Source organism: Oncorhynchus mykiss, chromosome 5, assembly GCF_013265735.2.
Source record: "Oncorhynchus mykiss isolate Arlee chromosome 5, USDA_OmykA_1.1, whole genome shotgun sequence".
Classification (NCBI taxonomy): domain Eukaryota; kingdom Metazoa; phylum Chordata; class Actinopteri; order Salmoniformes; family Salmonidae; genus Oncorhynchus; species Oncorhynchus mykiss.
The window spans coordinates 22,766,832-22,781,344 of record NC_048569.1 but is presented as its reverse complement, the minus strand read 5'-3'; the positions used below and the strand labels follow the sequence as shown (position 1 = coordinate 22,781,344).

Genomic DNA, 14,513 nt, shown 5'->3' with positions numbered 1-14,513 from the left:
CAGGAGTGAGCGGGCCCTTGGGGTGCGGCTCTGGCCTGGCCAGAGTGAGCTCCCCTCCAGAACTCTCCCACAGATCGGCCTCACCATCCAGCCAGTGGTCCCTCAAAGATAAACACTATTATAGCTGATTCTTCTGCCCTCAGCATTAAAAAGCCCACAACAGCAGCCTGCAGTATGGCAGCCAAGTGTTGTGCCTTTAAACGGATCTCATTTGATGGAGATTCAGTCCCTAGATGTCGATCTGCGGGGCTCTGACAGGGATCCACAAGGGAAAACACAGTTAATTGCTCAGCGGTGGCTCAGAGCTGGTTTCATTTCATTCTTACTACTGTGATTCTTCTTCAGTACCTCCCGGTCTTAACCAGTTAATTAAGTTAGCATAGTGGAGTGGTGGGTCTGGGGCCTTGCTAGGTATTATTTAACACATACACTGAGGGTAAAAAACATTAACACCTGCTCTTTCCATGACAGACTGACCAGGTGAATCCAGTTGAAAGCAATTATCTTTTATTGACGTCACTTCTTAAATCCACTTCAGTCAGTGTAGATGAAGAGGAGGAGACAGGTTAAAGAAGGATTGTTAAGGCTTGAGATAATTGAGAAATGGATTGTGTAGGAGTGACATTCAGAGGGTGAATGGGCCAGACAAATGGGACACACCTGGTTCCGGGTGTGTTCCGGGATAAACACACATCTTCCCCATTCATTGAAGAGACTCTCTCCATGCAGACAATGTTGGATTTTGGTATTGGCATTTTTGTTTGGGCACCTTTCAGCAACCCTCATTATCACATCTATGCATGCAACCACTCACTTACACCATTGTAGGTTACTTCGGTTCTTCGCTATCTCGACGTCGCCTCCCTTTTTGTTATGAGCTTTGAGCTGGGACGTGACCCAGGCGCACTGGTTTGTGGCAAGAACTGCAACACTGAGGTTTTCACGCTCAAAAGTTTCCTGTTTGTATCAGGAATGGTCCAACACCCAAAGGACATCCAGCTAACTTAACTGGGAAGCATTGGAGTAAAACATAAAACATCCCTGTGGAACTCTTTCAACACCTTGTAGAGTCCATGCCCTGGGGGGGGTTCAGTATACTCAGTGTAGACTGGTGTCGTCAGAGTGATGAGGGTGGTGATGAGGTGGGAAGGTGGACTGCAACTGTACGGTTCACACCAGAATTGACAGACTGTCTGACTGCAGATAATAGTTACTGTAGAATCAGACTGTATGAGGGGTTGTGAGCTGTAATGTAGAGCCAAAGGAAATAGTTATGTGCTATACAGTACACTACTAACTAGGGATGCACAATATATATATATATATATATATATATACACATACACACACACAGTGCCTTGCGAAAGTATTCAGCCCCCTTGAACTTTGCGACCTTTTGCCACATTTCAGGCTTCAAACATAAAGATAGAAAACTGTATTTTTTTGTGAAGAATCAACAACAAGTGGGACACAATCATGAAGTGGAACGACATTTATTGGATATTTCAAACTTTTTTAACAAATCAAAAACTGAAAAATTGGGCGTGCAAAATTATTCAGCCCCCTTAAGTTAATACTTTGTAAGTATTAATACTTTAATACTTTGCTGCGATTACAGCTGTAAGTCACTTGGGGTATGTCTCTATCAGTTTTGCACATCGAGAGACTGAAATTTTTTCCCAATCCTCCTTGCAAAACAGCTCGAGCTCAGTGAGGTTGGATGGAGAGCATTTGTGAAAAGCAGTTTTCAGTTCTTTCCACAGATTCTCGATTGGATTCAGGTCTGGACTTTGACTTGGCCATTCTAACACCTGGATATGTTTATTTGTGAACCATTCCATTGTAGATTTTGCTTTAAGTGTTGGATCATTGTCTTGTTGGAAGACAAATCTCCGTCCCAGTCTCAGGTCTTTTGCAGACTCCATCAGGTTTTCTTCCAGAATGGTCCTGTATTTGGCTCCATCCATCTTCCCATCAATTTTAACCATCTTCCCTGTCCCCGCTGAAGAAAAGCAGGCCCAAACCATGATGCTGCCACCATCATGTTTGACAGTGGGGATGGTGTGTTCAGCTGTGTTGCTTTTACTACAAACATAACGTTTTGCATTGTTGCCAAAAAGTTCAATTTTGGTTTCATCTGACCAGAACACCTTCTTCCACATGTTTGGTGTGTCTCCCAGGTGGCTTGTGGCAAACTTCAAACAACACTTTTTATGGATATCTTTAAGAAATGGCTTTCTTCTTGCCACTCTTCCATAAAGGTCAGATTTGTGCAATATACGACTGATTGTTGTCCTATGGACAGAGTCTCCCACCTCAGCTGTAGATCTCTGCAGTTCATCCAGAGTGATCATGGGCCTCTTGGCTGCATCTCTGATCAGTCTTCTCCTTGTATGAGCTGAAAGTTTAGAGGGGCGGCCAGGTCTTGGTAGATTTGCAGTGGTCTGATACTCCTTCCATTTCAATATTATCGCTTGCACAGTGCTTCTTGGGATGTTTAAAGCTTGGGAAATCTTTTTGTATCCAAATCCGGCTTTAAACTTCTTCACAACAGTATCTCGGACCTGCCTGGTGTGTTCCTTGTTCTTCATGATGCTCTCTGCGCTTTTAACGGACCTCTGAGACTATCACAGTGCAGGTGCATTTATACGGAGACTTGATTACACACAGGTGGATTGTATTTATCATCATTAGTCATTTAGGTCAACATTGGATCATTCAGAGATCCTCACTGAACTTCTGGAGAGAGTTTGCTGCACTGAAAGTAAAGGGGCTGAATAATTTTGCACGCCCAATTTTTCAGTTTTTGATTTGTTAAAAATGTTTGAAATATTCAATAAATGTCGTTCCAATTCATGATTGTGTCCCACTTGTTGTTGATTCTTCACCAAAAAATACAGTTTTATATCTTTATGTTTGAAGCCTGAAATGTGGCAAAAGGTTGCAAAGTTCAAGGGGGCCGAATACTTTCGCAAGGCACTGTATAAACATAGGTAGATTAGGTAGATTACGTAATGACGCCATGACAAATACAGCACTACACAGAACAAAAGCAGAAGAATAACTAAGTGCCCATTCCAACAACTAAACAAGTTCAAGTTGAGTAAGAACATTTCAGTGAGACAACTCAAAGGCGAAATCAATGCCAAGATAATGGAATTCATTGCCCTTGACAAACAAATGTCCTCTGTCGTGGATGATGTTGGCTTTCACCCGGCACACACTACCAAGTAGGCACTATTTTTCAGATGTTGCCCTACTGGAGACAGTTTGTTGAAAAGCACATCTATGAGCTACTGTCTATGGGCGTCACTGCTATTAGCTTCACGACTGACATTTGGACCAGCGATATCAGCCCCATGAGCATGCTGAGTCTAACAGCATTGTGGGGGGACAAACGTTTCGTACTGAGGAAAGCCGTATTGCTCAACAATGTGCTGATTCTCATACTGCTGCTGCCATTTCAATTGCATTTGAGAACATGTTAGAAACTTGGAAACACTCCTAGCTCCATTTGAACAACTGACTGGAGAAATAAGCTCATCAACTGCGTCTGCAGCAGACGTGATACCCTCTGTCATGGCATTGAAACGCCTGCTCAACAAAACTGCCGACACAGACCGTGGGGTTAAAACTTACAAAAGTACTCTACAAGAGGCAGTGAACAAGCGATTCGGCGGCATTCTCCCGGAGCCTCTTTACTGAGTTGCCACCATGCTCGATGCTAAGTACAAGGACCGCTACTTCGATGCAGACAAGAAACGGGGTTTATGTGAAATGTTACATACACAACTGGACAAGATAGAAATGGACACAGTGACCGTGCGCTCCGAGGAAGAGAGGCCACGGACAGACACAGCTGGACAAGATGGAAACTGACACAGTGACAGTGTGCTCCGAGGAAGAAAGGCCACGGACAGACAGAGATGGACAAGATGGAAACTGACACAGTGACCGTGCGCTCCGAGGAAGAAAGGCCACGGACAGACAGAGCTGGACAAGATGGAAACTGACACAGTGACCGTGCGCTCCGAGGAAGAGAGGCCACGGACAGACAGAGCTGGACAAGATCGAAATGGACACAGTGACAGTGCGCTCCGAGGAAGAGAGGCCACGGACAGACAGAGCTGGACAAGATGGAAACTGACACAGTGACCGTGCGCTCCGAGGAAGAGCGGCCACGGACAGACAGAGCTGGACAAGATGGAAACTGACACAGTGACAGTGCGCTCCGAGGAAGAGAGGCCACGGACAGACAGCTGGACAAGCTAGAAATGGACACAGTGACCGTGCGCTCCGAGGAAGAGAGGCCACAGACAGACAGACAGCTGGACAAGCTAGAAATGGACACAGTGACCGTGCGCTCCGAGGAAGAGAGGCCACAGACAGACAGACAGCTGGACAAGCTAGAAATGGACACAGTGACCGTGCGCTCCGAGGAAGAGAGGCCACGGACAGACAGAGCTGGACAAGCTAGAAATGGACACAGTGACCGTGCGCTCCGAGGAAGAGAGGCCACGGACAGACAGCTGGACAAGATGGAAACTGACACAGTGACAGTGCGCTCCGAGGAAGAGAGGCCACGGACAGACAGAGCTGGACAAGATGGAAACTGACACAGTGACAGTGCGCTCCGAGGAAGAGAGGCCACAGACAGACAGACAGCTGGACAAGATAGAAACTGACACAGTGACAGTGCGCTCCGAGGAAGAGAGGCCACGGACAGACAGAGCTGGACAAGATGGAAACTGACACAGTGACAGTGCTCACTGAAGAGGCCCCGCGAGAGGAGAGGCCACGGACAGACAGACAGCTGGACAAGATGGAAACTGACACAGTGACCGTGCGCTCCGAGGAAGAGAGACCACGGACAGACAGAGCTGGACAAGATGGAAACTGACACAGTGACAGTGCGCACTGAAGAGGCCCCGCGAGAGGAGAGACCACGGACAGACAGAGCTGGACAAGATGGAAACTGACACAGTGACAGTGCGCACTGAAGAGGCCCTGCGAGAGGAGAGGCCACGGACAGACAGACAGCTGGACAAGATGGAAACTGACACAGTGACAGTGCGCACTGAAGAGGCCCCGCGAGAGGAGAGGCCACGGACAGACAGAGCTGAAACTTCACTGCTTGACATGTATGATGAAATCCTGGTTGAGAATGAAACGATTGAACAAATGAACAAAGAAACAGCACAGCAAGTAAGTGAAAGAAATAAGATTTGATTGTGTTTTACTGGTAATTGGGACATACGTAAATGCCAACATTTATTGCTTTTTGGTCAGTGTGTGTGTTTCTAACTATTTAACTGTACTAGAATTCTTAAAAAGGCAGCTAAAATGTTAAATATAGTTTATAGGTATCTTGTTTTTTGGCAGGGAAAATATTGGATATCAGTATCGGCCAAAAATGTCATATCGGTGCATCCCTACTAAACTCAGCAAAAAAAGAAACGTCCTCTCACTGTCAACTGTGTTTATTTTCAGCAAACTTAACGTGTGTAAATATTTGTATGAACATAACAAGATTCAACAATTGGGACATAAACTGAACAAGTTCCACAGACATTATTCCAGTTCTGTTCGTCACATGTGTCCCTGAACAAAAGGGGGGGGGTCAAAATCAAAAGTCAGTCAGTATCTGGTGTGGCCACCAGCTGCATTAAGTACTGCAGTGCATCTCATCCTCATGGACGGCACCAGATTTGCCAGTTCTTGCGGTGAGATGTTCCTGCAAGTTACCGGACATTTCTGGGGGGAATGGCCCTAGCCCTCTGATCCAACAGGTCCCAGACATGCTCAACGGGACTGAGATCCGGGCTCGTGGCACTATGGCTGGTGGCATTGTCATGCTGGAGGGTCATGTCAGGATGAGCCTGCAGGAAGGGTACCACATGAGGGAGGAGGACGTCTTCCCTGTAACGCACAGCGTTGAGATTGCCTACAATGACAACAAGCGCAGTCTGATGATGCTGTGACACAACGCCCCAGACCATGACGGACCCTCCACCTCCAAATCGATCCTGCTCCAGACCTCGGTGTAACGCTCATTCCATCGACGATAAACGCAAATCCGACCATCACCCCTGTTTGTGAGACAAAACCGTGACTCATCAGTGAAGAGCACTTTTTACCAGGTCCAGCGACGGTGGGTTTGGGCCCATAGGTGACGTTGTTGCAACAGGTCTACAAGCCTTACAACAGGTCTACAAGCCCTCTGTCCAGCCTCTCTCAGCCTATTGTGGACAGTCTGAGCACTGATGGAGGGATTGTGTGTTCCTGGTGTAACTCAGGGAGTTGTTGTTGCCATCCTGTACCAGTCCCGCAAATGTGATGTTCGGATGTACCGATCCTGTGCAGGTGTTGTTACACGTGGTCTGCCACTGCGAGGACGATCAGCTGTCCGTCCTGTCTCCCTGTAGCGCTGTCTTAGGCGTCTCACAGTACGGACATTGCAATTTATTGCCCTGGCCACATCTGCAGTCCTCATGCCTCGTTGCAGCATGCCTAAGGCACGTTCACGCAGAAGAGCAGGGACCCTGGGCATCTTTCTTTGGTGTTTTTCAGAGTCAGTAGAAAGGCCTCTTTAGTGTCCTGCGTTTTCATAACTGTGACCTTAATTGCTTACCGTCTGTAAGCTGTTAGTGTCTTAACGACCGTTCCACAGGTGCATGTTCATGGTTCATTGAACAAGCATGAGAAACAGTGTTTAAACCATTTACAATGAAGATCTGAAGTTATTTGGATTTTTACAAATTATCTTTGAAAGACAGAGTTCTGAAAAACGGATGTTTCTTTTTTTTGCTGAGTTTACTAACCCATGTCCTTCCTTGTAGTCTTCCATTACCATGTCTCTCGCTATTCCTAATTTCACCTCACTGAACGCTCTCCAAGTCCACTGCTTGTTGTGTTGAAATGAGGGTTTGTTCATTTAGGGAGTCTCTCCCTGTAACATGACACATCTGCAATAACATGACAGTTCTGCAATCTATCAATCTGATTTTCATTCAGACTAATCTTACTGGCATCAAATGCCATTATACCCACTTCCTCCTGGAGCAACATTTGCTTAATTAAAGCAAAGTTTCTCTGTTATCAGTACATCAGTGGCCAGGTGTGTGTGTGTGTGTGTGTGTGTGTGTGTGTTTGTTTGTTAGCCTCTAATCCCTCCCACAATGGACAGTTGTGTGGCATGCGGGGCTCAATGACGAGTGCTATGCCAGAGGAATCCGATCGCAGATGTTATCAAATCAGCAGTTCTCCACTTACCACCACACATACACAGAGATTTCTGTTTGCATAGAGGTTATCAAAGGCAGGTACTGTCTGTGGCCAAAGGGGAAAGCACCCTGGTGCAGACTCCAATTACGGACCTTTATCGGTGTGTGTGTGTGTGTGTGTGTGTGTGGTCAGTAAACACTCATGTTCAAGTAACCTCTCTCTCCAGGACAGTGCTCCTCCTCGTATTCCTCTGCTTCCCAGACTAGAGGGAATATTGAGAAGCCTTCAAGAGGAGCCAACCTGTGCTTAGGTCCTTTTCATCCTCACCTGACATGTCTGTCAGTCTGTCTGGGATCCCTTTCACAGTCAGTCTTCATAGAGATGAAGGCTAAGAACCAAGTTGTTTTCAGAAAGGTTTTACTATAATGTTTAAACGATTACTATATAATATGATTGTGGTTCCTGAGATGTTGTTAAAACACTTCTACAGGCATTGTGAGATGTGATACACTGCCTAGTGCAGATTGACTGTGTAAAAGACAGGTTGGAACGCCACCACTCACAAAATAAAAAAAACCTGCTTGCCTGCATTACAAACTTAGCTGCTGCCTGGTTGCCAAGGCAACACCCATGTGACTCAGGGCCGGTCAGGATCTGTGAGCATCCTCTAACCCCCTCTCTCCCTCCCACAGGCTCTCTAAGCCAATCACAAGGCAGCGTGTCCCATACGGGTTAAACCTACTCACAGAGGGAGTGTGTGGTCTTTGCCTGGCGCTGCCTGAGGTTTAAAATACCCATATGCTAGGCTAAGGCCTGGTCTGTGGATACACACAGGACTATTGGTGCAACCTCTGGCTTAAAATGCCCATCTGCTAGGGCCTGGTTTGTGTTCTGGTGACACACATATGGAGGGTGGTTTGTGGTTTGCGTGGACTCTTCTGACCCCTCTCAGATTCAGATCAGCTTTATTAGCATTAATGACAAGGCCCCTTTTGCTAAAGCAAATTGAGATAATGATAATAACAACTGTAAAAAATGGAATAGTAGTAATGTGATTAGAGAAAGGAGAAATCTCTCGCTCTCTTGTCATAGACTTCTCTCTCTCCTCGTCTCTCTCTCCATTGCTCCTGTTGTTAACTCAGGGTCCAGGGAAGTATTGACAGCTGGAGCCCAGTGAAGATGTCTGGCTTTCCCCTACTAACTGCATTGGCCACAGCAGCCCAACCTCTCACTCTTTCACACACACTCCCCCACTTCTTCCTCTCTCTTCCTGGCTCTCTGGATCTCACTGGGCTGGCCATCGCCCACTCTCTCTACCTCTCCATATGCCCTTCTTTATTTCTCTTTCCCTCACTCTCCATCTCTCCCCACGCCCTCGGTCTTGCTAACTCTCTGGCTCCATCTCTCTCAGGTTGGGGGTTCTACTGGGTCCATCCACTCAGACTAGAGAGTAGGGGGGACACTCTGGGGACACTGCCATGGGTAGAACTCAGGAGGGATCTGCTAGTAGGTTCTTCTTAATACCTTCACACTGCAATCTTTTCGTGTTTCCTCAATGAAACTGTACTTTATGTTTTAAAAGTGGGGCAATTCCACAGAAAATCATACAGAAATCAAAGCCTTTATGTATCCCTACATTTTGGAACTTCACATGTTGGTGCTCACTGCTCATGGGTCCTTTTATGATGGAAATGCCCAGTGCATAAGCTACCATTCTGCATTCTCAGCTTCCCACTGCCATTAGACATGAGTAAGATTGAAACAGGGCAGGGCTACTGTGACTCTGGTAAGTCAGAGTCTGGTTTTGAGTCAGGACACAGCAATGATGCTTCCAAAACAAAAGTGCTCCTGACTTTGACCATCCACTTTAGTCTCACAGTAACTTCCTTGTCCAACACTGGCACCTCGTATGATTGTGAAGATCATTTCTACTCAGTCTGAGGACAGGGAGGGAAGTTTTAAAGGTTGGCGCAGGACAGGCAGTCCTTAAAGGAGCAATCTACTGCAATCTGCAGTAGCTTCATCCATTTTTGGACTTGTGAATTAATGATATGTACCCATTGGTTCTTGAAGAATAGAACTTATGCCTCATGAGCTTAGTTCAGCTGTCGTACTCCATCAGAACCCAAAATATAAGCCTGTTTTACTCCAATATTTGTAAACAAAGTAAATGTACTGTAACCAAACACTATATAGCCTCGAAACGTGGTTAAAACTATCATTTTTATATCATAGATGATCAGTATTTTCATCCATAGTGCTGTTCATGAATTTGAGTGGTTACATTTTTCCAGTCCCATCCCTCAGCTTTTTACTGAAACGGGTGGGGCTTTGTTGTTTTAACTGCAGATTGCCGCTTTAAAAACGGATGCGTTTCAGCGTAAATGCACCACATAGGCTAGTCAAGGTTGTGGTTAAAGTTGTTGAACCAGATAAGGGCAGACAATGAGTTGGTTCAGTTGATGGGAGATTAATCATAATTTGTGAAATCATTTGTGCAACATTTAACCCTGGGAATAGTTTTAAAATGATGCCAAATAACATTTATTCTAACACACTCTTGAAACCTCCCTATTTCAATCCATCTACACTAATGATTATTAGCCCAATATATCAGACTGTTTATGACACGTCCTGAGAGTACTGTAGGCTGCTGAGGTGCCAAGTTTCAGCCTGGTTTACATTAATACATTATGCAGAACAGAATCCCTGCACTAAAACACTTTAACAGCCAACACACTGAGAGGCTTCATTTAAGATAAGGGCACACTTTGAAGAAAGATGCATTCTTCTAATTTTTTTGTCCGAGATATGGAGTCCTAACTGGATCATAGACTAGGAATTTAAGGTTAGTGAGGTGCTGTATGGCTTAACACCGCCGTTCACCCCCGAAATAAACTTTCTTCTCATTTAATCTCAGATGGTCTAAAGTCAGGTTTAGTCCATATTCAACAACAAAGTGAGTTTGTTGTGTAGGTATAGGTGTATGCCTAAGCATCAGGTGAGACCCATCGGCTGGGGTTGGTATTGACAAAAACCTATATGTCCCCCGTCTGTCGCAAATGTTGAATAAAATTATATTTGAACTTCACCGGTTGTCCTCTGATTTAGTACTTTTGTGGCCAGAAATTTTAGACAAAACATCCACAGGGATGTATAATTAAACCGACTTCTCGGTGTGTGGCTATCACCATTTGTTTGCTCACCACCTGAAGAATGTGCACAAGACAGAAGGACATGCATACTAACCCAAGTCTTGCAGGGGTTTACATTGTTTTGCGTATGTGCCAGGTGACTGCAGTACCAGCGTTTGGAAACATCTGTGTAATAATTCTTTCCTGTACATATGTTTTCTCAAATTCCCAACCACAAAACAACAAACTGCTGAGACTACAGGTCGAGGAAGTTTAAGATTATTATTATATTCCAATTTCTGGCTTCCCAAACAAATGTATGGCACTACTCTCAGACTGCAACCAGCGGTATCACAGTCGGATTGCCAGGCAAAGGCTTGAAAAGATAACAGGATCCTCTGGGAAGGGGGTTCCATATTAAGGTGTTTAGTCTGAACTGTAAATACACTTAATGACTTCTGGGTTCCTTTCTGGTGTCAGTATTTCTTCAGAATGTATGACAGGCATATTATGCCACAGTATGATCTACTTCTATGGTAGATATTATAGCTTTTGTTTAGGCACTGGAACAAATCTTAAACAAACTTGTGAAATAATTGATACATGTTCACGTAGACAGTGCAACCCCATCACAAGGCCATCCCTCCAGTACTGGACGAGATTATAGTTTTCCAATGACACCACATACTAAACCCATCTGACGTACTCTAATGTATTGAAATAAAAACCGATAACATGCTTTAGGTGGCCTATCTTAGAATAACGGAGGAATAGCCTATTCACCAGTGTTTGATAAATTGTTCAGTAGGCATTTGGAAGCTATAGCTCAGGCCATGGACTAATGGTGAGCCTGGCATAGTAATGCAAGCCAACTTCAGGTAAACCCATGTAGCCTGCCAGCATATTGCTCTCAACCTTCTACCCACACGTATTTATCTTGAAACAAACCAGGCTTCATATGAATCATAACAACTCCCATGAACACCATTCTTTAGTACAGGATAAAAATGGCACTACATTGCGCGATACGTACCCCATTTTGCTTGGTCGGTTAATCGAAGGGATTCAGGCCGTGGTCGCCGAGGGCTCCAACGCGGGAATGAACAAGCTACTGTGTTTTCCTCTCCAATAATCGGTTCTTCACAACGCTGTTGACGGCTATGGCTTGAGGAGGTACTCGAGATAGTCAGTGTGGTTCCCTTCACGCCGACATAGCCTGTTCGTCTGTTTTACGCTGTGGGTGTTGGTTGAAAGCTCTCCCAAACAAACGTGTCGGTGCATGCATGGGGATCGAAAACATCGGTGTTGACGTTAGATAAATGATATGCACTTTTCAATCATGCTCAACGACGATAGCAGCTAAGCTAATGTTGGCTACCAAGGACCACATACATGATTGACAGACTGTTTTTAATTCCCATGTAGCGCGAACCTCATTTTACACTTATAAGGCAGGTAAATAGGGACCGCTTGCATTAATATTGGCAGAACAAAATCTTATCTTGGCTGCTAAAATAATCTTAAAATATCCACTTGGTTCTAGACGGACTTAGGTATTACAGCTCGGCGCTCCTCTCCGCTGCCTTGTATTTCGCTACTCTCCAAAGACACCGCCGCTTTCAATGTGACCAGCTGCCTGCACCGCATACAGTTATCCTCGGGCGAGAAAAATGCTGAACATTCATTCCTGCATGTCACTTTGTAAGGCCCGACTGTTCAAAATAGCACAATTTACTCGTTGCCTCTTTCCCTGGCGTCGTAAGTGCCATCAAAATTCCTCCAGCAGCTATTCTACTACAGCTTATCAAACGCATCATTGCATGGCACTAACATCATAAATACATCTGCAACAATAATAAACTCATTTTTAGCTACAGAGGAATGTGTTTTTTTGTCGAGTAGGCTTCATCTCCCATCTGTTTTCGCGGAAAGACTTGGTGCATTCTCATGGCTCCACCATCTCTAGTACCAGATCAGACAAGCAGCTAGCATCTAAGATGCCGGGCGAATATGAAATGCTATGGTAAATTATGTTTAAATATGAACGATTGCCAGTTCGTTGATATTATTTATCAGACAGAGATCTCAAATGTCAAATCACGACCTCTTTTCGCTCCATCGAACGGCTCCCTTCTTCAGCCGTCTGTTTGTGTAGTCTCTGATTTCTCCTCTCATCCCATTCATCACAGCTCTTGTCGCGTTCAAAACATATGGGAACTCGTAAATCTCAGACTTCAGTGCGTTCAAGACATCTGGGAACTCGGAAAAAATCGAGCTCCATCTGGGAAAAATCGTTTTCAACGGTCATCCAACTTAGAATTTTAAGTCGGGAACTCGGGTATCTTTCTCGAGCTGTGACTTTTCGACCTGAAGACCACTGACGTCATGATTTGACCCGTTTATTCCGAATTCCAAGTTGTCCTGAAAGCACCATCTCTACCCATCCTCAAGCATTAAATTGGCCTACGTCATCACGCCGTCCTCGCACAGAAGTCACCGTATCCTTCGAAATCTGACGTAATGCGCGATAAATATGTCCGTCACTTCCGGTTAGCAACTGTCAAATAGTGTAGCAACACCTACCAACCTGCAGTTTATTATGTAACCCATAATAAACCTGTAATAAACATGAAATGCAGTATTCCATTCAAGTCTTTTACTGTGGTATGTTTTTTGAAGATAGAGTGAATCGCATGAAAATGCTGACATGAGATTTTCAAAAGAGTACTAATTCAGCCCACTGCACAGATCTTTATTTCCTTAGAATTATACTGAACAAAAATATAAATGCAACATGTAAAGTCTTGGTCCTATGTTTCATGAGCTGAAATAAAAGATAGCTATCTATATGCTATTTAGCAGACTATTTTATCCAAAGCGACTTAAACATCTGTCTGGTCCCGGGAATTGAACCCATTATCCTTGAACTGCAAAAGACATGCTCTGCCAGCTCTACCAGCTGAAATACAGAGATCCTATATGCACATGCCTGTTAATGAGCATTTCTCCGTTGCCAAGATAAGATTAAACAGCATAATCATTAGACAGGTGCACCTTGTGCTGGGGACAATTAAAGATCACTCTAATATGTGCAGATTGTCACACTACACAATGCCACAGATGTGTCCTGTTTTGAGGGAGCGTGCAATTGGCATGCTGAATGCAGAGATGTCCACCAGAGCTGTTGCCAGAAAATGAATTGTTAATTTCTCTACTATAAGCTGCCTCCAACATTGTTTTTGAGAATTTGGCAGTACGTCCAACCAGCCTCACAAGCGCAGACCACGTGTTACCACGCCAGCCCAGGACATCCACATCCGGCTTCTTCACCTGCGGGATCGTCCGAGACCAGCCACCCGGACATCTGGTGAAACTGAGGAGTATTTCTGTCTGTAATGAAGCCCTTTAGTGAGGAAAAACTCATTCTGATTGGTTGGGCCTGGCTCCCCAGTAGGTGGGCCTGGATCCCCAGTTGGTGAGCGAATGCTGTGTGGCGCAGCGGTGTAAGGCACTGCATCTCAGTGCACAAGGCGTCACTGTAGTTCCTGGTTTGAATCCTGGCTGCATCACATCCGGATGTGATTAGGAGTCCCATAGGGCGGCGCACAATTGGCCCAGCATAGTCCAGGTGTGGCTGGGGTAGGCATTCATTGTAAATAATAATTTGTTCTTAACTGACTTGCCTAGTTAAAAATAAAAGTAAACTCCCAGGCCACCCATGGCTGTGTCATGTGAAATCCATAGATTAGGGCCTAATGCATTTATTTCTATTGACTGATTTCCTCATATGAACTGTAACTCAGTAAAATACTTGAAATTGTTGCATGTTGCTTTTATATTTTTGTTCAGTGTAGTATTTCATATAATTAGAACTTTATATTTATGATTCACCTAGAGGTCCAGTTTATGGATAGCTGCTATATTACTACACTATTACTACTCTACTACTGTGTTTTTTTCTAATGGGAAACATTTATTTACCTTCTAGAAATTAAAAGCATACACAGAATGATAATGGATGTAGTGTACACATTGATTTGTTCAAGTTGCATTATTGTGCAACTGATGGTGGCCACCTTGTGGACATTGGATGACAGTGCCAAATGTGGCGGTTAATGGGGTCTACTGTTATCAAAATCCTTTTCCAGCCCTCCA

At 44.7% G+C, this 14,513-nt stretch overlaps 1 protein-coding gene across 1 annotated transcript in view; it reads right to left on the bottom strand.

Moving 5' to 3' along the window:
- LOC110523445 (homer protein homolog 1) overlaps positions 1 to 12,680 on the bottom strand; it is a 30,757-nt gene extending 18,077 nt beyond the window's left edge. Inside the window, exon 1 of the mRNA XM_036977064.1 lies at positions 11,392 to 12,680. Within this exon, the coding sequence (XP_036832959.1) occupies positions 11,392 to 11,396 (5 nt within the window). The 5' untranslated portion in view covers positions 11,397 to 12,680. The remainder of the gene's footprint in view (positions 1 to 11,391) is intronic.
- Positions 12,681 to 14,513: the final 1,833 nt, after the last annotated feature.